This window comes from Melitaea cinxia, chromosome 7 (assembly GCF_905220565.1).
Source record: "Melitaea cinxia chromosome 7, ilMelCinx1.1, whole genome shotgun sequence".
Classification (NCBI taxonomy): domain Eukaryota; kingdom Metazoa; phylum Arthropoda; class Insecta; order Lepidoptera; family Nymphalidae; genus Melitaea; species Melitaea cinxia.
Window position 1 is genome coordinate 8,357,537 of NC_059400.1, and position 24,402 is coordinate 8,381,938.

At 31.6% G+C, this 24,402-nt stretch overlaps 1 protein-coding gene across 4 annotated transcripts; it reads left to right on the plus strand.

Annotated features, from left to right (window-relative positions):
- Positions 1 to 693: 693 nt before the first annotated feature.
- On the plus strand, positions 694 to 23,533 carry LOC123655313 (extensin). Of its 4 annotated transcripts, none has more exons than XM_045591124.1 (10): positions 694 to 840; positions 1,139 to 1,242; positions 7,408 to 7,548; positions 12,563 to 12,666; positions 13,021 to 13,185; positions 17,056 to 17,117; positions 17,522 to 17,914; positions 20,274 to 20,451; positions 21,483 to 21,601; positions 22,755 to 23,533. In XM_045591124.1, the coding sequence occupies exons 3-10, from the start codon at positions 7,427 to 7,429 to the stop codon at positions 22,872 to 22,874; spliced, it is 1,263 nt and encodes a 420-aa protein (XP_045447080.1). In that variant the 5' UTR covers positions 694 to 840; positions 1,139 to 1,242; positions 7,408 to 7,426; the 3' UTR covers positions 22,875 to 23,533. The 4 variants fall into 4 exon arrangements, with proteins under 4 accessions (XP_045447080.1, XP_045447081.1, XP_045447083.1 ...); XM_045591125.1 differs by having other exon boundaries at positions 17,525 to 17,914; XM_045591127.1 differs by lacking the exon at positions 17,522 to 17,914.
- Positions 23,534 to 24,402: the final 869 nt, after the last annotated feature.

Sequence of the window (24,402 nt, forward strand, 5' to 3'; positions counted from 1 at the left end):
GAATTAATACTTTTTTAACAGCTAATTTCTCAATATGTTCTTTCAAATAATGGATGTAATATTTAAATATTCGTCAGTTACGGCTACTTTGAAGTATATAGGTTCCTATATAGTAGATAAGATTATACAGACCTGAACCTCAAAAAATATTTTAAAATAAGATACACAAGGTACATAAGCTTCTAAACTAGCGCCAACATTGTGTTATGCGATATTAAAATAATTCACTTGACCAAATAAAACAAGCGTTTCTTTTCATTATTTTTCATCTAATTCATTTCACAATAAAAATAAAATACATGATGATGAGAGTTACATGCATAGTTGTTGAGGGTATAGTATTACATTTTCAATACAATAATAAAATGTTACTTAAAAGTACAGATTTATTTTATTCGGATCTTGTGTAAAATTTGACGTGAACCGATAAAACTTGAAATTTATTTCTTAAAAGTATAAATAGATATAGTATTCGTTAAATATTATATATAAATTGCTATCTGTCATAAAAAAATTGTCATACTAAAACATATGTTAATTACACTAATCGAAATAGCTCTTTGCAAAACTTCTGTTGAACCGAAAACAAAATAAAGTACAATAACCTTAATGTTTATTTCGGCAGATTTAAAATGGAATTTATAACTACGTCACTTCATGTACTTTGCTTGTTTAAAAATAGACAATAAAATTGTATCATATTCTGTGATAGAAAGTGTTAGTTCATTCGCAGACTAGAAGCCGTCTTTACCAGAGTAGTTTGTTTATCACAGCTCATTAGTGCAAAGCAGTTGAAGTTCAAGGAAAATATTGTGAAACGTAACGTTTTGTTTTTCACGGGTAATTGTTTCACTTGACTTTAAACTTTGTAAAACTTAAATTAAGGGTGTATGTTTTAAAATATGTTGATCAATATGTTAAATATTGATACGATACGGAATTTAGTTCGTGGTTCATGGTTTTTGGGTGCACTGTTTCTTGTAATTTACAAGTGTGATACGTACAATAATATTTATAAAAAAAAAAAATCGTAATTCGCTAAATGTTTAACTTTCTAAAAATGAAATAGATGTTATAAATGAAATAATGAAGAGAACATTTGGTATGTGCATACTATGGAATTAATGAAACATTACAGGTGAGGTCGCAAGCTCCCGCGCCGCAGAGTGGGCGCGCCGCCTACCAGAGCTCAGTTAGAGTCCGGCACCGCCGTCGCTCGCACGAACCTCTCCGCCGCACAAGGTACTATCGATTCATAAAGCTCAATGCTTCATGTAACATTTGCACTAATAAATGCTTTAGACTTATCTGTTTTTTTATTCGTTTGTAACCTGACGACCTCGAAATCCATGACTAACTTTACACCAGAATATTCCGTTACAAAAATAATCAACATTACTCCATGCTTCTGAAAATAGCGCGTCTCATTTTCACGAATACGTAGAATGCGCTTCGTCAGCGTGGAGAGAACTTAAGCGTGCATGTGTATATGATTATTTAATAGCTTTAGCTGTACATATTACACACGGGCACTTTGCCTAACGTTACACTTCTCACAAGAAATTAATTTGGAAAAGTAAAAGCCTATTGTTAAGAAAAGTATTAGAAACTATTTCTGTACATTTAATAGTCTGGACGATATAACCGAAATATTATTAACCTTGATGACGGTATTGTTAACCTTGTCTCTACCAACAGCTGTATCGGCATTTAAACTGTTCCAGACATAAAATATTTCATATAATATAAAGTTTCAAATATCCTATCTAATCTTAATAATTACAGTAACATAAACATAGTGCAATAAAAACAATTGACAAAACGATAATAGATATAAAAAAAACTTTAACTCTAAAATTAAATGAAAAAAAATCCTAAGCATTTTTATACTTAGGACTTTTGATATTTGCAGTTAATATGAGTTCGCTCTATTTCTACAGTATAATATTATTAATCCAAAATGTAGCTATATTATATAAAAACAGACACAGTATTCTTTAAATAACGTATCTTTCAAACAGTAACGTGAACTTTTTTAGTCGCGCCTACACATTTTCCGCCACACTCGTTGAATTATTATCTGAATAGACGTACAAGTTCGAAAGCATTTATGATAATAAGCTTTTTTCTTTGGCTAAACAAAAAACAATATACATAAAAATATTTTTTTAAGAAATTCCAATCGTTATTAGATATATAATGCGTCATAAAAACGTAAAAGTGTAACTAAATAAATTATTTGCAATGATTTTATAAATATATCTACAACAACAATAATAATAAGTAGTACGGTAGTTAACACAAAATTAAATCTTTCAAACACACACTTATATCATACTAGCTGACACCGCAAACGTTTTTTTCCATGTATGTTATTAGCCCTCTTAATCTCCCCCACCCTTATAACTTAGTGGTATGAAAAATAGATGTTGACCGATTCTCAGACATACCCGATATGTATACAAAATTTCATAATAATCGGTCCAGCCGTTTCGGAGGAGTATAGTAACTAACATTGTGACACTAGAATTTTGTATATAAGATTATATTTATTTACTTTTATAGTGACAATTATTTTTTACTAACTTCAAAAAGGTTCTCAATTCAACTGTATTTTTACATGTGTGTGTGTGTTGTCTTAATTTTTTACTGGGTGTGCCGATTTTGGTGATTCTTTATTTAATCGAAAGCTGGTGCTTATTATGTGGTTACATTTACACATGATTGAGATCTGACGAGCAGTTTTTGCATTATCCCTAATAATGCGTATTTAATTGACTGTTTTACGGTCTACCTATAACATATTACTTGTCGATGGAATTGAACTTGGTTTTGTTAACCGACTTCCAAAAAAGTAGGAGGTTCTCAAATCGACTGTATTTTTTTTTATGTATGTTACGTCAGAACTTTTGACCGTGTGGACCGATTTCGACAATTATTTTTTTATCGAAAGGTGGTGTGTGTCAATTGGTCTCATTTAAATTTATCTGAGATCTAACAACTACTTTTCGAGTTATATCTAATAAGGCGTTTTTACTTGACGCTTTTTTCGTCGACCTACGTTGTATTATACCGCATAACTTTCTACTGGATATACCGATTTGGATAATTCTTTTTTTGTTGGAAAGGAGATATCCCAAGTTTAGTACCATAATAAGGAAACCAGGATCTAATGATGGGATCCCAGAGAAATCGAGGGAAACTCTTGAAAATCCGCAATAACTTTTTACTGGATGTACCGATTTTGATCATTCTTTTTTTGTTAGAAAGAAGATATCCCTAGTTTCGTACCATGATAAGGAAACCAGGATCTAATGATGGGATCTCAGAGAAATCGAGAGAAACTCTTGAAAATCCGCAATAACTTTTTACTGGGTGTACCGGTTTTAAAAATTTTTAATTTAATCAAAAGCTGATGTTTGTCATGTGGTCACATATAAATTTGATTGAGATCTGATAACTACTTTTTGAGTAATCTTTGATAACGCGTAGTTACTTGACTATTTTTTCGTCGATCTACATTGTATTACTCGTCGATGTAATTGAAGTCGGTTTTTTTTTTCGTTTGCGAGCAAACACAATTATTTCCTTTGCGAGCAAACAAGATTATGTTTCCTAGAGTCCAAGGTCATTTCTTCAAATTAAAATAATAATTGTAATTTATTTCAAGTCTTTAACATTTTATTTTTATGCTTAGACAATTATAATAACAATCCTCAAAAGACAAGATTGCCATTCATTTGTCAACGCATAGTTCAATATCCGCCCTTGAAACATATAATATGAAGAAAAATATGTTCTAAGTCATTAAATAATAATAATAAGCGATAAACTATGGTAAGAAACAGTATAGTAGCGAAAAAAGTAAAGTACCGTATGGTAACAAATATTTTAAATATGGCATATATTGTAAAAAATGGCATGGGCAACTAAAAGCGCGTGAATACTATTTATATAAGTTAAGAAAAGCCATTAAATATGTTATAAGCTATTGAGTATGAAGCATTTATTTCATTATATTTTAAACGAGAATGACGACACTTCAATATAACATCAGGTTGTAATTTTTATTTAAAAAAAATACCTATATTATTATGTAATAAAATATTACTTAAAATTAGCAATATTATGTAAAATATTCTAGCACTGAGTTCTAAACTACCTGTCTCACACGTGTTTAGCAAAAAATATTATAGCCGTCGTCGTCGGTGGCAGGGCTAATAAAATCGTAATAAGACGGGGAGCTTCGTCTCTAACCCGAGGCATGAATCTTACGAGAGAATAATAAAATTACCTCATGAGGAGGATAAAAATTGACAATCCAATTTTTCTTATGTCTAAAGCATAAACACATCTTTCCAATTAAGCGCCATAATATCTTCAAAATGTTCTGACATTATATTTTTGTCACGTATATCAGAAACAACGAAAACATATTGAATTCACATTTAAATTTTTCTTCAAAAACTTTTATCCGTTTCTTGTTTTTAATATAAGAATATAATATATTTCACCGTCGACATTGCATAGCGCAATGAATATTCAAATTTTAAAATAAAGTTCACGGGCTTAAATTCGAGCTTGTACCGCAACATTAATAATTGTATTTGCTCGCAAACGAGAAAAACCAACTTCAATTACATCGACAAGTAATACAACGTAGGGAGACGAAAATATAGTGAAGTAATACGCGTTATCAAAGATTACTCAAAAAGTTGTTATCAGATCACTATGAAATTTAAATATGACCACAAAATAAATATCAGCTTTCGATTAAATTAAAAATCATCAAAATCGGTACACCCAGTAATAAGTTATGCGGTAACGTAGTAGTATAATACAACGTAGGTCGACGAAAAAACGCATTATTAGATATAACTCGAAAAGTAGTTGTTAGATCTCAAATAAATTTAAGTGGGACCAAATGACACACACCACTTTTCGATTAAAAATAAAAATAGGTAAAAAAACTTTTTAAGTTAAACGGTTTTATGTTAAACATACATTGCAATGTTTAAGATAAATGTACTAAAAACCAAAAAATAATAAAATAGATACAGTCGTGGGAATTATAAACATATGCATAGACTAGACTAAAATAAAACCGTGGGGCACGTCAATTGTCTACAATCGTTGATTAAAATGTTTGTTTTGTAATGTTACACTATAATTAGGCAGTTGTTCAACCGACAACGATGGACGTGTGATAAATAGGGCTAGAATGTGGAAACAAGCTAGCAAGCTCGATTATAAGCGAGTTTTAGGGTTTCATAGTGGTGAGCGAGTAGTACTTTTATCATATGTTTTGTCGATTAAAGACAAACTACGAGCAGTGAAACGATTCCTCGCCAGCCAGCAGTGTGAATGTCCAACGATAAACTAGTTGAAACATCTCTTTTATTTACATGGAGTGTATAACTATTGGAATCTCCATGAGCAAGAAAATAGTAAGTAATTTCCTCACCGTCTGCGGGCCAACTGCCTATTTTAACGACGAATTAAACGATTCTTCTATCGCACATTAAGTCGATAATTTGTAGACAATTGACGTGCCCCACGGTTTTATTTTAGTCTAGTCTATGCATATGTTTATAATTCCCACGACTGTATCTATTTTATTATTTTTTGGTTTTTAGTACATTTATCTTAAACATTGCAATGTATGTTTAACATAAAACCGTTTAACTTAAAAAGTTTTTTTACCTATTTTTATTTTCTAGTTTTTAGTTTTTATTTCGCATTCTGTTTAATTCATTTAGTGCTTCATTATTGCAAGGCCCATCTTAAATATTGAGGTTGTATAGTGCACTGTATTCTTCTTGTCAAGCCCTTTTATTTGATACCCATATTGGTGGGATTGATAAAAAATTGTTATCAGACATTTGGTAGCGGCGGCCAGCTTAGATTTCAATTTTGCATAGTAAATTGTATTCTACTTGTTGAGACCTTTCATTTGATACCCATGTTGATGGGATTAATAAAACATAAATTATCCGCCATTTTGTAGCGGCGGCCATCTTGAATTTATAATGATAATGAATAAACATAATTGTATTGTCACCAAAATCCAAAGTGTATACAAAATTTCAGATTAATCGATTGACAGGAAGAGGGTGAAATTTGAATTACTAAATTTGACCCAAGAATAATAAAAAATAAAACAAACGGGGTGAGCTAAATAAAACCGTTTAAAAATGTCGAAATCGGTCCACCCAGTCAAAAGTTCTGAAGTAACATACATAAAAAAATACAGTCGAATTGAGAACCTCCTCCTTTTTTGGAAGTCGGTTAAAAAGTCACATATATTTCTCTAAAAATCTGAGACATGTTTTTCCAGTTTCAATCCGTCTCAAAGGAGATGAGGACATTTCCCCACAGATAAATATTTAAAGGTTTCGGGTCAGATCAGAGTTCAGCAGCACATTTCATTAGTAGTATATTTGACTGAAATCGATACAAGTATTAAAAAAATCTCTTTGTTTAGTAACTACGATTCTTCGTTATTGACTTTATCAGAACTAATTAATACATTTCAATAATATTAAGCGAGCAGTGGTAAAAATAAAAAAACAAAAATAACTTTATTCAAATAGACTGAACCTACAGAGGTAGGGGCCAGTAGGAAAATATTTGGTTCAAAATCTGGAGCAGTCCAACTGGGGAAGTGCCTCAACTTTATAGAAGATCACAGCTAAATTGCTTAATAATTGCCGACCCAGTTATTATAAAAAAATGGCTTCAAAAGCACCTCAGAGTCGGCATTTTACAAATTAAAATTTTAGGTCTCGTTAAAAGTAACGTCAATTAAATTAGTTAATCAGCGAGTTAATCAATCATATCTAAACAGATAATAAAAAATCACATTATAGACAGACAATTGAAGTTGAAAGTCAGCGATTAATTATTTTGTTTGCTCGACAACAAAAAAATCAAAAAGTACTCGCCAATTTTCGATAAAATTTAAATGGGACTATATGACAAGTGTCAGCTTTCGATTAAAAAAAGAATTATCTAAATCTATTTATATATATAAAAATTTTGTGTTACGATGTATCTTGCAGATAAACTCCGAAACTACTGAACCAATTTTTATCAAATTATGTAAGCATCTGTAATTTGGTCCAACTTGGGAGATAGGGTAGTTTTTATCCCAATTGGACCCGGTAGGTGGCGCTGCTATCGGTATGTAAGCTATCAAATTTGGTAGCAGTTTTTCTGGCAGGACGTCTGCCGGGTTCGCTAGTTATCATATAAGAATTATCTATAGGTAACCAGTAAAAAGTTATGAGGCACACACATAAAACAATACAATCGAATTGAGAACCTCCTCATTTTTGAAATCGGCTTATAATACTATAAATAGTTATGTAATCAGCTCAGTTTTTGTGATACTATGTTTTTTTACAGCGCAACGAACGACTTCAAAATGGCCACCGGTCCGAAGATAGTGCACAAGCAATTCAATTCACCCATCGGCTTGTATTCCCAGCAAAATATCAAGGAAACACTCAACAAGCATCTGCAGAACCTCGACAATGGCACTGTAGGGTTCGTAACGCAAACAACATCTTACCTGGTTTCTCACCTTCAACTAACGTAGTGTTAGCGTGCAACGGTCCAACCTAAATAAATAACCTTTGAAGGTCGTACATATACAAATTCTAAACTTTAAATATGACAAACAATGTAAAGTCCACACGAGATAAAGTACAATGATTAAATAGTGGAGTAGGGCCAGTGTTCTGACGTTATTATATTTGAATATCCCGTTTTATAACCTTAATTTAATATAATTATGTTTATTTAGTAAAAAATTTACTTTTATTTATTATACTTAAGAATTTACAGAGTTTTAAGTACTTAGATAGTGGTTTTCAAATATCCAAAATAAAGTATTGTTATTGAACAAATATGGCCGCACTTGGCACACATCCTACAAAACATCATCAAATTATATCGTACATAGATACATTTAAAAGACATTCCTTAAATCACCAAAGCTCTGTCATCCGTAGCATCTAATTCGTTGAATCAGATACACCTGCCTACACATACTCACAATCCGTACTAAATCACTGAAATTAAACAAAGCGTTCCTGCATGGTAGTTCAATTATTGGTGAATTGTTATTGATATCTACTGAAACGGGCTAAGGACAACTACAGAAACGAAAACTGCATCCAGAATCTGTTTGTCATAGAATAAAAATAGATAAACAATGCTAAAGCACCGTAACAAAATCGGTGACAAAAATAATTAAAGAAACAATAACTCAAATCCACGCCATGTTGACGCATCTTTTTTGGCACATAAAATACAGTACCTGGTGACCGAGCTTAGCTCGGTATTTTTCTACGATCATATTCAAATGCCAATTACATATTGATAAAATATGAGTAATATTTTCCGATTTTACCTACATAATAATAACAAATATGAACTGGTTATTTAAGTAAAAAAGCATGAGTTCAATTGGAAAAAAATGAAAAAAAAAAATATATGGTGTCATGGGACACCAGGTAGGAACGAAGTTTCTTTGGATAGTATAGAAGCAACACAATTTGAAAAAAAATGTTGAATATATATTGTAGTTCTTGATTTTTTTTTAATTTTGTTGATTGGTTTTTAATTAAGTACATAAAAGTATTTAGGAAATTTAGTATTTTAAAAAATAACAAATAATAATAATTCAAACTATTACGTGAAATAAAAAACCATAGGTATGTTTTTATTTATTTTTGTCGACAGTATAATAAGTAATATTAATATAATATAAATATTAAGTAATATTTTAGTTTTACAAACGTCATATTATACAGTCGTATGACTGATATTACGTCACTTCCGTTATATATTTTTCTTACGATTTTAGTATCACATTTTTTCAGTTCGGTCGCCCAGGCAAGTGTCAAGCCTGCCGTAAGGAACTTCGTTCAATAATCGATCTCACATGGGGATTTGAACCGAGGTCTGATCGGTCGATTCCGGCCGGCTGAGCTATTACAACTTTAATGATAATCGTGAAATTTATCTTCGTATTATAACGATATTGCAGCCCTATATACCCGCATTGGAGCAGCGTGGTGGATTAAGCTCTGATCCTTCTCCTACATGGGGAAAGAGGCCTATGCCCAGTAGGTGGGATATTACAGGCTGACGCGTAAATATACAAGAATTGTTCATTTAATAGTATTAGATATTACGAAACAAGAAATAATACTTAAACTAGTAAGAAATATTTTGATCCAAATATGTTGCTTTGTATAACGATTAGTATTTTTACCAACATTCATTGAAGATTTACATAACAATTTAATTGTAATAATATATATAATATTTCTTTTTATGCTCAAACATTAGTTCAAGTAAATGATATAACTAACTATAAAGATAAAAAATGTCTAACTATCTTGATTTAGTGCTAGATTAAATTTTAATATTTATCTTTAATAAACAAGAGCTTATTTCCATTCGATTATCACGTTTACGCATTTTATGATAAAAAGTCTATGGTAAGTACCATAGTATATTACTAATATATATGATTCAAATTTCGTACATATTTCACAAACGACGTGCATCTTCGGGGCACTGACATTTGCATAGACGTAGCTTCCCGCTTGTATTAAATGCATTCCCGTATAACGCCAGGTACGTCAGTACCAAAACAAGGATCCAATAATAAAAGCTTAATATAAACTTAGAGCATTTAAGTAGTTGCAGATTCTGGATACATAATCCTTTTATTCACTTAGTTATTGAATATTAAGGATCAAAATTTAAAATATTTTATTTAGCTAGTACCGGAATAGCCAATTATTTCCAAATTAGTAACGTGTAGTCATCGCTCGTAAAATAATCACGAGAGTCGAGACTTCAAATAGGCTAGCGAGTACGCTTGCGCAGTACGACACGATCTGACGTCGCATAGCAATGCGTTTACGCGGAAAATCATAAATTCAATATCAGTCGAATTAAAGAGTGAACACGCGAAACAAAAACTAAAATATTGCTTAAGAAATCGAAGTGTTTTATACGATTAATAAAAGTAAAAAAAAAGTATTATTACCAACGCTAATGTTCTAAATTATCAAGAAATAGTGATATTCTAATTATACAAAGATAATTTATACACCTATATTAATATATATTAATAATAAACACGTGTTATACTAGAATCTTCGCAGTATGTATTAAGTTTGGCAAAAAAAACAAACTTATAAATCTATATTTAAATCTATTTATTAAGTCTCATCATCAATAAATTGTTGTTGACTGAATAATAAATTATTTTGATCACAACATGGCTTTGGTAATTGAAAGAAACTGGTAAGAAAATTTTAATTTCTCTTATTTTTTTTTTTCTTTATCTTATGAGAGAATACTAATAAGTCTTGGTGACAAAAAGGTAAATAAATACTTCTTAGTAAGAAGAATTAAAACCTAGATTTTTATACAAAGTAAATTCGACTTCGTGTATATTATACGAACAAAACTAATGTTGAAGTAATTGCTATGAAAAAGATTAACAATTTCTCTAACAAAACACATAATCCCTTTTGATTGCTTTTTGTATCGTCTTAAATGACCACAGTGTAACTTTGAAGTACTAGAAAAAATTTGAAAAATTAAGGACATGAGAGTTCAGAAAATGAAAATACATATATAATATATCTTCATAATTATGACAAGCTAAAATTGATATGATTTGATTTGATCACAATATACTATAAAGAAGACTATAATATATTATAAAATAAATTTTAGCTTATCATAATTATTTAAATATAAATGTTATATAGAACATGGATAAAAAATAATAATAGATGTTTGTTTATTTTATTCGGTTGCACATGACTTAAATGGCACTGATACACGATCTCGTTACCAATAAAGGTATGAGGTGAACGCAAACCTGATTTTTTATATGGCCCTATTTGTAAATATTATGAGAGAAAATATCGATTGTAGTCCACGTGGCTTACATTCAAAAACTCTTTTAATATTAATATCTTTATATTATGATTTTATTTCTACATCTGACAAGCTAAAATGTATATTTTAATATAGGTATATCATGAGTTACTAATTTTAGCATCAATATTAAGAAATTAATCAGTGTCTAGACGACAACATTCCCTAAAAACCACTAACTTTCATAAACTAAACGAGTCATAAAATAAACGAGTGCTCCATATTCGACATAATTATTTTTTGTGCTATTTTTAACGTTATTTTGAAATGTTAAAATTAAAGCTGAATGTGGCGTTTTCTCACAGAAAACTACATATAATTTTAAACTTTAAATGCAAGTTCAAATGATTTAATTATATTTTCACATTACTACACTAAACAGTAATCCGGTACAATATAATTGGTTAAAGGCCTCGATTAAAAGTTTATTTAAAACATCTATCGGCCAGATTGATAGAATTAGAAACTTCGAAATACAATCAACTCGGAGTTATCTCATACGCTTTGTCACAAGTTTTTGCGCCTGTTTCTCACAACAAGTTTCCTGTATCACATATAAAGTAACTTTTTTGTAATCGACTTTCTGAATGTGATTGGAAATTTATTCATTGAATACAAAGAACAATTCATCAGTCTTACTTCTACTACTTTTACTCGAGAAAGGTTTTATACATTTTTTATTTTATTTTATTGATTTATAGACTATTAATTGCTGTTTGCTGTGTGGTTACGGCAGTTTAGAATATAGGTCACTCCCTCTCTTCCCATGGGTGTCGTAAGAGGCGACTACGTGATACCCAAGTTTCATTACCATCTTGAAACTGGTGAAGCCGACCAATGGCGGGATAACCATCCAACTACTGGCTTTCAAATGCACAGATCGAAGACGGGCAGCAACGTCTTCGATACGATAAAGCCAGCACTGCGATCACCAACCCGCCTGCCGAGCATGGTGACCACGGGCAAAACTGGAGAGTACGCTCCAAACAAATTGGCTCAGCTATTTTGATTACCGGTGGGGCTGGAATGTTGGTCGCGATCTTGGGCCCACGTCCAGCAGTGGACTGCGATAGGCTGATGTGTGTGTGATATGTGAGACTATCAATCGCAGTTACAAAATGCAATGCGAATTTTAGTTTGAATTACATACATTACAGAACACTTTATTGTTTTTTTGCATACATTACAATTATATAGGAAAACAACTATTAGAAAAGTTAAAAAAAATAAAAAATAAATAAAAAATAAAATAAAAAAGCCTTTATTTCCTTATTAATTTCCATTTCAAATGTTGATATTTTTTTATTGTCTTAATGTAGAAGTTAGTTAATAATGATTTGCTTATTGTCTAAATGTTAGTAAGTTTTTTTTATAGTATGAGTGGATTTTAGTTATTAGAGATTTTTTAGTTATTAGATTAAGTTACAGATTTATAATTCGGTGATTTCCAAACATAGGTGTAACTGACTGCTAACTAGACTAGATGGGGTTGATGAATATATAGAGATTCGAACGATTCATGATAGTATTAACAAATATTAACATCAACATCTACTTGATATATCAATAAACATGATCTTTTTTGCAGTATCGATTTTCACAATCCGGTTACCGATAAACCGGCAAATCTTGCAAATTCAGCCGTTCTGCGCATGCTTGAGGAAGAAGAACGAAACAGAAAAGGTTTACCAAGTAAGTGTCTTCATTATTTGTTAAATTTTCCTGTAGTTTATATAATGCATGTGTAACAAAAACAAATTAGTAAAAAGATATCGGTGATACAAAAATTTCTTTCAAGAAAACAGAAATGATTTTATTTATTATAGTTACTGTATTATTTTTTTTTATATTTGTAGTTATTAATATATTTTTTTTTATTTTTAGTTAAGCAAAACTTGTTTCACTTCTCGAAAATAAATTACAACCCTAAAATAATCCCTAAAACTTAACTGAAAATATGTTCAAAATATAAAAGTAATTTCTTGCTTAAAAGAAATTGACCAGTACATGTACCGTACTAACATTTTAAAATCAATGCTTTGTCAGAACTAGACCCCACCCAAATCCAGGCGATATTGGAAAATCTTGTTTACACCAAGAGAAGATTTGAAAGTATTTGGCCTCCTAAAAAAACGAAAGCAGACCGTAGTTGGAACGGTCACATCAACTCTACGTCCTATATTCATTCCGAACTTATGAAGGCTGCTAAAGGTATTCTTAGTGGTGTAGAATCAATTTAATGTACCATTCGCATTTAGCGCATGTAACAGTTTAAAACGTAACGTTAATTCGATTAGTTGCATCGAGTCCATGTAGTCTAGAACATATTTTTCGTGTCTGAGTCACAACTATATCTCTTCTGAAGTGCAATGAGATGTAAAAATAAACATGATATTTGCAAGATAAACCTTGAAGTATTGATAATAATAACAGATTGTAACAATTGCGAACTTGTAACTTTGAGGTAAATAATATATGTAACACTTAAACTATTTTCGATAAAATTATTTCTGACTAAAGGTAAATGTCACAATAATAATAATTATAACTCACAAACAAACCTTCTCTTGTCACAACATGTCATCACTTGACACCTGCTTGTTGTGGAAATTGGTCATTGGTATAAAAATATTGGCAAGAATTTTAAAGTATTTTGTATGTAATGATTGTGCATTACTTTCCTAGTGTTAGTATAAATTTGAGTGCGAAAGAAAATGCCTGAAACTGTATTTGTTGGTAACTTTTTAAAATTTTCATTATAATTATAGCTTATTCGATGCAAATTGTATAAGAATATCAGTATGTGCATTTAGATGATAAATAATAAAAAAATAATAAAAGTTAGTAAAAGTGAGTTTTATAAAAATGCTTACAAATATAATTTTACTATAAATTGCATTGTTCCTAAAGCTGCAATTTTTGGTTTCTAATTTTGACTTTTTAATGCCATAAAATAATAACTTGTTATATAACTTAAGCTTACAATAATAATTTATCCAATAATGTGATAGTAATTAGTTCAAATTTGATCATAGCAGTTGATTAATAATATCAATTTCGTTGAATACTTTTTTTATTCAATAAAATAAGTTGAAGAGATTTGAACTTAATAAAAACCACTTTTATCATGTCATTTATGTTAGTCTATAATAAGCATTCTTTGACGCAACGCGTAACTATTTTTGATGACTCTGTTTTTGCGAGCGTTCTATGAATCAATGGCTAATATTAAAACGTGCTGAAAAGATGCAACGCTGAATATTAGCTATCGCTCTCAAGACGAAAACACTCACACCGCAAAATTAAATTACACCTTGACAAAACAATGATTTCCTCGCTATCATTTGATATTGAAATCATAATTCAAATATATCCAGATTCAAGTCTTCCAGTTGGTAACACATTTAATAATATACAAATCTAATATTTATATTTAAAACAAGATAAAACTTTTATTATTATGTAACGAACAAATTTTATAACATTATCACATATTATTTTTGTAATATAATGTTATTTACTGCTAACCACTAACTAAACACGAAACCCTGAATAGATTAAAAATAATTTTATAAGCTCAAATAATTTGATCGACATATTTAATGTCATTATAAATATTGCATGATATGTTGTGGTTGCCAATTAACCTTGTAAATGGTCTGATACCTGGCAATAATTATGACAATTTCAATTTTATAAGTTTTGAACAAACAATATTTTTAATTAAAAATTTAAAATACGCTTAATAACAACATAGCACAACGAGGTTATCAGAGACTTAGGTGTTTTTTCTTTTAACATAATATTAAAAGTTGTTAGGGACATAATTTTAATAACATTACCTACTATTTCTCGATCGTCGCTACTAAAATCTATTGATGATTCAACGTCACGTCATTCGTTTTTATGCCAAATATGAAGCCAATGAGTCAAGAGTTAACGACTTCTCCATTCTACGTGACTTTGGCAAAATAATCTTTGGTAATCTGGGACATCTGCATGCTATACAAAAAAGAATTAAGGGATTAAGAGTAAAGAAGAAACTAAAAATATTAAGTTCGATCCCCGCACATGACAAACATTTGTATTGGCCCTACATGTTTGCCGTGGTGTGGGTGTTTATGCAGTCCTTGTAGATCTCCCCACCGTGCCTCGAAGAGCACGTTAAGCCGTCGGTCCCGGTTGTTATCATGTACACCTGATAACGATCGTCACTCATAGTAAGGAATATATCCACCAACCCGCATTGGAGCAACGTGGTGGATTAAGCTCTGATCTCTCTCCTACATTGGGAAAGAGGCCTATGCCTAGCAGTGGGATATTACAGGCTGAAGCATAGATGACCGATGAACTTAGTATTTCCTATATTTATGAAAAATATGGACAAAACACTTTCTGAATGCTACGTGCGTGTGTGGGTAAATACTTGATACCAAGTGACATTTTTTTTTTTTTGACAAAAGACATCAAATTTTGGAATTGGAAAATTTAATTGTTGTTTTTAGTATGTTCCGTTGTTTATTAAAAAAATTCTCACCGCTTAAATCTTTCCTCAATATCCACAAATATTTCAACATCAAAATTATCCAAATTAGTCCACCCATTCTCGAGTTTTAGCGAGACAAAACGAGCAGCAATTGATTGATGAAATATATATTTAATCTACGTATGTATAAATAGATTATGCATTGTTACGCAAATGTTCAAAACGTTACGAGTATAACATCGTTCCTATTCGTCATTCTATAAGCATGTTAATTAATTGTAGCGATCGTGTATTATGATGATCTAAACATAATAAATCAGTCAAAACTAATTAAGTTCTACGATTTTAAACTGGTCAAAATATACCAATACAAATATAATCTTAAAGGTATTACAACATTTACAATTTACGTTATTATCAACTAGATACAACTTGCACAATTATAAAACTTACAAATAATTGTATAAGGAAACGTTTATATGAAATCTTAATATTTAATAAAGGACAAGTAGTGTGAAAGAGACACGAATTGTATCAAAGAGGTGTGGTATCTCAAAATACATGTATTAGTTATTTCCGCGCCTACACACCTGGCAAGAGTCGAGAAATCACACGTAGTCCTGATCTGCCAGCGGCAACACTGAGACGCTTCACAATCTTGTGAGTCTTACCCTTATCAAAAATTATTTACGACTTCCACCTCCGATTTTAGTTTTTATAATTATAAAAATTTTCACATTGTTACATATGAGGCAAAAGGACTAATCCTTAAAAAAAAATCCACGACTACCTTATTCGATTTGTGACTTTATTAACAAATTGTATGTTGGCACTTAACCAATCATTATTACATTTTATTTATAACAGAACGTGTTGCTCTCGCAGGCGAAAGTAATGCTTAACCTATAGACATCCAACCAGGAAAAAAAATCAAGACGTAAAAGAGTGATATATGCAACACTTAACACATACAACTTAACACGTACACGTAACTTTACAAATAATTTTCTATCATGAATTAATTTAAAAGTACTTCGAAATAAAATAAAAATACATTTCTACATTGAAACTATATAATTTTGCTTAAGTTCCAGTTGCACATTAAATAAATACTTATACAAAAGTAGTGAGCGACTGTAGAGGTTTTGTATAAATATAGAGGAAAACGTAGACAGAATAGTCTTGCTATTTCTCGCTTTTAATCGCGTTTCAATGAGACTAAAAACTAAATAAAAGCTTCTTTACCTCTTCCTGTATAATATCGCCTTGTAAAAATATAAATTGCTAAACATAAATAAAAAAACAGTTATTTTTCTTTTCTTCAATTCTCTGGCGCAATTCCAGGAATACTTTCGACCAAGGTAATTTAGCGCTGATGTGTTAGAATAAGTAACTCAGTATTGTATACTGAGTGTGTGGTCTCCAGATAACATCGTAACATCTCAATCTCGTTTAAATACGAGTACATAACCTTGACTATTTTTACGTGTCCAATTTGTGCACTATTAAATAACGCAATCACTTTCTCAGTTAGAGACGTTTTGCACAATGTATAACACGAACTAACTACTAAATGATTTTTAACATTGTTCCAGGTCAAAAAAAGGTAGTGTGGCCGCCAGCGCCCGAAACAAACGGATACCACCAATCGCAGCAGGTAATTAACTTAGAAATTGAACCGAATATTAGTATATCTTGTACATAGAAATAAGTTTAGTAAATATAGCCGCACAGAAGTTGCTTTTACTTAGCACAATAATAGCATGAAGTATACGTAAAAGCTGGTTAAGTTTTATGTAAATACATGAATCAACCCCTATTCGAATAGAATAATTCACAATGTATTTCAACACTTTTTCTCCAATAATTATAATGATGATCCTTGAAGTTTACCTGTGTACAATCCTCATTAGTTAAAATTTGTAATCACATTCGTTTAATATTTTAAGTTCTTATTTCATTAAAGATAGTGAAACTCAATTTTTATATTTTTTACGCTCTTATAGTTAAGTAAACAAAAAAAAATAGTTAGCCCATATTTGTCACATTTATGCTCTACAGCAGAGTCCTGCATACAACAACAACGCACAGCATTCTCCGTCTCAGCAACAATTTTCCCCACAATCACAGCAACAATATTCCCCGCAACCCCAGCAACAGTACTCCCCTCAACCCCATCAACAACCTCAATATCAACCACAGTACCAAGTTCCCCAAGCCCAATCTCCGCACTCCTACCAGCAGTCTTACCAACCGCCTCAGTCGCAACCTGCCTATTGTGAAGGACGGCGTCAAGAACCCACTGGGCTAAGTAAGCTGATCCCTGTGGGGCCAGGTGTCACCGCTTCCCCAGTCGCCCCGTCCTATCGCCAGGGCCCGCTATCGCCTAGCGCGCAACCTTATCGCCAACAACAAAGCCGCTGGGCACCTGTTCCGGCTCCCACTTCCCCCCAGGTAGAGTGGCAATCTCTGTTTCCTCGCAGGAGATATACAAACGCATGATTTCGTGACGGTACTATCATTAATATCTCACAACTCAAATTATAAATCCTAAAATATTAATACATTTTAAACAATACGCTCCAAATATCTTTGTTCGTTTTATGTTACAACTTGAATGACCAAGCTTGCGATGCAACTTGTATTTGTATTGTAATTGTGTTATGTTGTAGTCTAGTTACTAGTGAATGTGACTTTACAGTAGTGAGTCTGTGTAATACAATCGAATGCTGACAATATGAAAAGCCGTATTCATAAATCACATTGAATTACAGGTGATCATTTTGTTTGTTTGGAGATCACAACAGTCCATTATCTTATGCCTTCTAAATGTTTATATTTGTTTTTATGTTTGTTTTATTTTTGAAGTAAAACTTCTTTACGCACGTTTGACTTGGAGTAAGCTATTGAATGTGTGACGGGAGCGTTACGAAAAATGTGATCGGGTGAGGCGAACATAGCAAGAGAGAGAGAGGTGTGAGCACACATTTTCTTAATATGTACGATTTTATTTTTGTGTTACCCACACATTAGTCATTCGGAGACGCAGGTTCGATCCTGCTGGAACGGTCAATTTTTGATATGATATTCAGAAAACACATTTTCTTTCTTTATTTTCTCATAGCCAGTTACGTTTCGTATATCTATGACACAGTATTGGCCTATTATGCAGGCCTATTGTTAAAGAAATTTTACTTCAGTCGTGTGGTCTAAAGCATACTCGTTTTTTTTAATGCTAAATTTTACTACTAAGAATTATAATGCTTCACAAATAAAGTATTCTTAAGCGAACCCATACTTATGCGGCTTATCATTGAAAACATGCAACAAAGGTTTTAAAGTACTAGAAATAAAAGTATAGAAGGAATAATTTAAACACACAAATAAACTGTCATTAAACTATGAAGCTTTGGTCGTTGAAATAATTGTACTTGTATGCTCTTCTTTTCTGAAGTATAAAGCAAGTCTCTATTTTACTGTCTGTTAGTCCTAGCTACTTTTAATAAAACGGGAAACAGTTTCTAACCATTTTATTACTAGTAAAAAGAGTAAAAACAAAAAATATTTAATTATCTATATAATTTTATACACAAAGTTTGTATTAAGTGTGTTTTTTTAATAATACTGTTTTGTACCCTTTTAAACCTAATGTTGATTAAGCCTTAGGGACAAAACCATTGAAAATATAAATCTTAAAAGATCTTTAAAAAAATCCCAATACCCTGTGATCATCCTCAATGATACAGTCATTCTATAACTCTATTTATCTATTATACAAATTATTACAGACTAGCTGTGCCCCACGATTTGACATATTTGTGTTTTTAATATAGTTGAATACTATCTTATACAGTTTATAAGGCTTAAAACTGTAGTAATCATTGTACTTTAAAAAATATTTTACTCGCACGAAGTCAGATATACACAATGTATGTCATACTGTGTCTATACTAGTCGTCTACGATTCCACATGTTTATCTTTCATTAAATACAAAGCTCTACTCTACTGCGACCTACGCAAACGTACATTTCATTCACCGAGTAATTTCATTTTATTATATTGTGCTAACACTCACAGAAAGTTTTAACGCTTTGTATTAATTTATAAACAAATTGCTAAACGTTATATTTACTATCTGCATACCTGGTAACATTAACAAGGATTCTGTCTACAGTGTTGAGAAGTCAGAAAAAAGGAAAAATGCATTACGAGTAGGTTTACTAAAATAATTTTGTTATTTTGTAAGAAATAATACAGAATTTCTTCCTCTGTTCGGCTCTACCTTTGGTTATTTATAAATGAAATGTAATATTATGAAAAATACTAGCTGTACCCGCGAATTCGTCCGCGTGGAATTACAAAAAAATATTGTTCAGTTCGCAAAGTTACAACATAATTAATTTTTTTAATAAAGTAGCCTAAGTTACTCTTTATTGTACATCAGCTATCTACTCGTAAAAGTCCCGTCAAAATCAATCCAGCTGTTTTAGAGATTACTCTGAATATATATACAGACAGACAGACAGACAAAAATTGTAAAAAATGTTATTTTAGTATATATACCATGTATACGTATACGTACGTATACGTGTATGTGCATTTAGTAAAAAGCGGTTATTTTAATATTACAAACAGACACTCAAACTTTATTTATTTGTATAGATAATATAAAATAAAATGTAGCTTTGATTTATGTAGATATTATTAAAATAACTATTAACAAATATTATTATTTAATGAAATGTAATTCACACTATTACGACAGTTGTACCACAATTTGCTTTCATTTATTAAAAATAAATATAATTGCAGCCTCAATACAATCAACCGCAATACTCACCACAGCCGCAGTACTCTGAGCCCGTGTACCAACCGCCACAAAAACCTTTCGAGCCACCCCCGACTACAATAACACTGCGCCCGCAACCCCCCGTACACCAGCAACCTCCACCGGTATATTCTAGTCAGCCTGCTACAGCTTCGTACAAAGGTAAATATACAGAATAAATTATAATATATGTTGATTTTTAAAATAGAAGTAACGGATTCAGCCTGAAATATTTCACTACTGGTCATAGGCATATTTCCCCATGTGGGAAAAGAATCGGAGCTTAATCTAACACGCTTCTCCAATGCAGGTTGGCGGATATATTCCTTAATATGAGTTACGATCGCTATCAGGTGTATATGATAACAACCAGGACCGACGGCTTAACGTGCTCTCTGAGGCACGGTGGGGAGACCCACAAGGGTAGGCAATCACACAGGAAATAAATATCTACGATTTTATTTTTGTATTACCCACACCATTAGGAATTCTAAACATTTTTGAATATCGTATCAAAAATTGTCACACGGTCAGTCGGAGACGCGGGTCCGAACCCCGCTGGAGCGGTCAATTTTTGATATGATATTCAAAAATGTTTAGGAAATAAATATTTGTATAAACGCAAATATCAATTAAGAGCGGGAATAGAACGCCAACACGGCATATGCACCCTTACACCAGAGCGGTCATCATAAAAATAGAAATGATTTTTAAAATATTTAATAATAAAAATATCTTCATGCGATGTAAAAGTACTCACATAATTTTAATACTTTCGCGAAACAATTTATGTTGTCTACTTTATTCAAGTCTTATAAACCAAACGTAATAAAGTTTATAAAAAATATATAAAAGCTTGTAATTTTCTTGGCCACAATATTGCACATAGCACTTCGCCGATGCAGGTATATTGTTTTTAAAACTGCTTTTTATGTCTCTGCGATGCTTTTGAAAAGTGTCTCGTAACAAGTAAAAGCTTTCATATTACAGCAAGGGAATATCGTTTCTAGACTACGGAATACCTACTGAACTTTATAAAATAGACGCTAAATATTCTTATTTGCTACGCTAACAATTATGTGATTAAAATTCCATTATTTCTGAATATATAATTCATGAGGACATACTGGTAGATGAGATATATTTAATAAACCTAGTATATATCTCAATAGAATGGCTTCTTTTTTGTCTAGGAGGCGTAAACATGCGTGGGGATCAGAAGTGGCCACCACAGTCTGTGAAGGAGGCAGTGGCTGCAGAAAATGAGGCGAGAAGGCAACTCGCGAAAGGACCTGCTTGCAGACCTCGCAAGGTTAGTTTTATTTACATACTAGATGTGTACCGCGGTTTCACCCACGTTAATGTAAGAAACAAAGAGGTACTAAATGTTATATACCCTATACCCTTCCTCGAAAAATGGGCTATCTAACAATACATACTATCTAACGAATTTTTCCAATAAGTCCAGTAGTTTCTGAGATTGGCGCGTTCAAGTAAACAAACAAACAAACTCTTCAGTTTTATAATGTTAGTATAGATACTTCAGTTTTAAATACTGTTTTTTTTTATATAATTAAACATGAGAGAGAAACAAGAAATAGTACCATAAATTTTCTTATACCTATGCACGTTATACACAAACATGTACACACCTGTGTAATATAATGTTTGATTTCGTATAAACATAGATACTCATACGCAAGTAGATACAAATCTTTATATCATAAGGAACGCATATTAGCTGAAAATTTGAATTGTATTGTTTAAGTTAAATTAAATGAATTGTTTTATATGTTTGAATTTAGATCAATACATAATATGTATTAGTAATGAATAAATACTGAATACACCGTTATCTGTTTTAGCCGCGGCAATATTCGCTTGCTGAATTATTAGCCATGAACGAGGTTTAAGCGTCCGTCCGACCGTTCCGACTTGCTTGTCGGTATATGTCGTACATGCCGCACTTTAATACACTATTAGTAAGTGATGCTACCGACATGTGTGACTGTTTTGTCGAAAAACTTCTATTAACTCAAGCACTTCCTAAAATCAATCGGTAGTACGTAGTCGTAACAATCTAACGCGTTTAGACGAGGCAAAATTATGGCAAAATAATTTAGATTTATGTATTCGGCTCTGTACACCGAATCGTATAAACATTCATATTATCTCTTTCTATTTCTCTATTAGGCTTGACATTATAAAAACTCACCACTCGGATCAGTCACCTGCATGTACGCTAAATTTAGTTATTCGGCAGCGTTTGTAGTTTACTTTATTTTTAACCTCAAAAACATAAATATATCTGGAAATCTACCGATAAAAATTATGTTTCACATATATATCTAAATATATATATATCTGATTATTATGAGTGAAAAAAAGTAAGAAACGCAATAATGACAACTCGTAAAATGCTTTTATTTTTATAAAACAGTCTTTATTTCATTTTAAAATTGCAGGTAAAAAAGGACTACACTTCCTTCTTCCAGCAGCACGCTTTAAACCACAGTTACACCAGCTACCGTGTTCCACCAGGCACACAACACTTTGATTATCACTCGGGCCAATCCTCTTATTAAAGTAGAATGTCAAGGATATGTTCATTTATTCTCACAGCTCAACATCCCAAAATAGTGTCAATGTTAATTCTTTAAAAAATCATACTTCGAATTTCATTTGGTTTTACATAAAAAAAGCATTACTACCATTTTCATGTCTAAAATAAGCCGTCCCATAGTGGACTGAAAGTGTAAGTACTTGTGAAGGCTTTTGTGTATTAAAGTCTTCGTGCATGTGCTTGATTGACGTAACAATCAGTACATCATAAAGTTAAGGATTATTTATTTAATATGTATTAATCATTATTATCTAGGTTTTAAGATAATTATAAAATACTATATTGCATAATTTTTTTTCATCATGGTACAACTTTCATTTTTACATCTATCACAACGAATAATAAACATAATTATGTACCTAATGTACCTATATGTGCGGCTTTAAAAATGCGAACACTTGCGAATCGCTTTAAGCTTTTTAACATTTTTTTTTAAATAAAAACTTCTGTAATAATATATAAAATTTATATTTTTATTTTTATTGTTATATTTTCGGCCATTAATTTACTTAAAGTATAACAAATCATCTTTAGCTCTGCTTGTGTATGCACCTAGTCAGCATAAAACTGTCCGAATTATTTTGTAAATAAAATGTTTAAATAAATGTATTTTAATGAAAAGTTTCATTTATATTTTATTTAAATAAATTTTATAAAATATATTGTTTTATTTTTAACCGACTTGATGAGATGAGTTTCTCAATTCGACTGAATTTTTTCCATGTCACCTCATATTTTTTTACTGGGTACCTACTGATTTTGATGCTTTTTTTAATTAAAAACTCGTACTTGTCATTTGGTATGGTGGAATGGGAGCGCACCATTCAAATTTTGTAGAGAAGGGTGTTTTTGAGTTATCTTTAATTTTAAATTAATTTTACCTACGAGACTATTTTTTCATCCACCTACATTGTATTCTTCCTCATAACTTTATACTGAGTATACCGATTTTAAATTCTTTGTTTTAACCGAAAGCTAGTGCTTGTTCTTGCAGCCATAATAAATAAATTACCCTCTGATCCTTGTAGCCAATTCACTCACTTTAGCCTATCACAGTCCACTGCTGGATATAGGCCTCTACAATTTCGCGAAAAAAAAATATGGCGTGAACACATGTGTTTTGCCCATAGTCACCACGCTGGGCAGGCGGGTTGGTGACCGTAGGGCTGGCTTTGTTGCACCGAAGACGCTGCTGTCCGTCTTCGGCCTGTGTATTTCAAAGCCAGCAGTTGGATGGTTATCCCGCCATCGGGTGGCTTTTTATGTTCCAAGGTGGTAGTAGAACTGTGTTATCCCTTGTAGCCAATTAGTCGGTTTTAATTATAATATGATGACGACGATTTTAATCATAATGTGACTGACGACGCGTTGGTTCAGCGGTTACAGAACTGGCTGTTGCACTGCCGGTCACGGGTTCGATCCCCGCTCACGACAGACGTTTCATTACAGCCTATCACAGTCCACTGCTGGACATAGGCCTCCATAAGTTT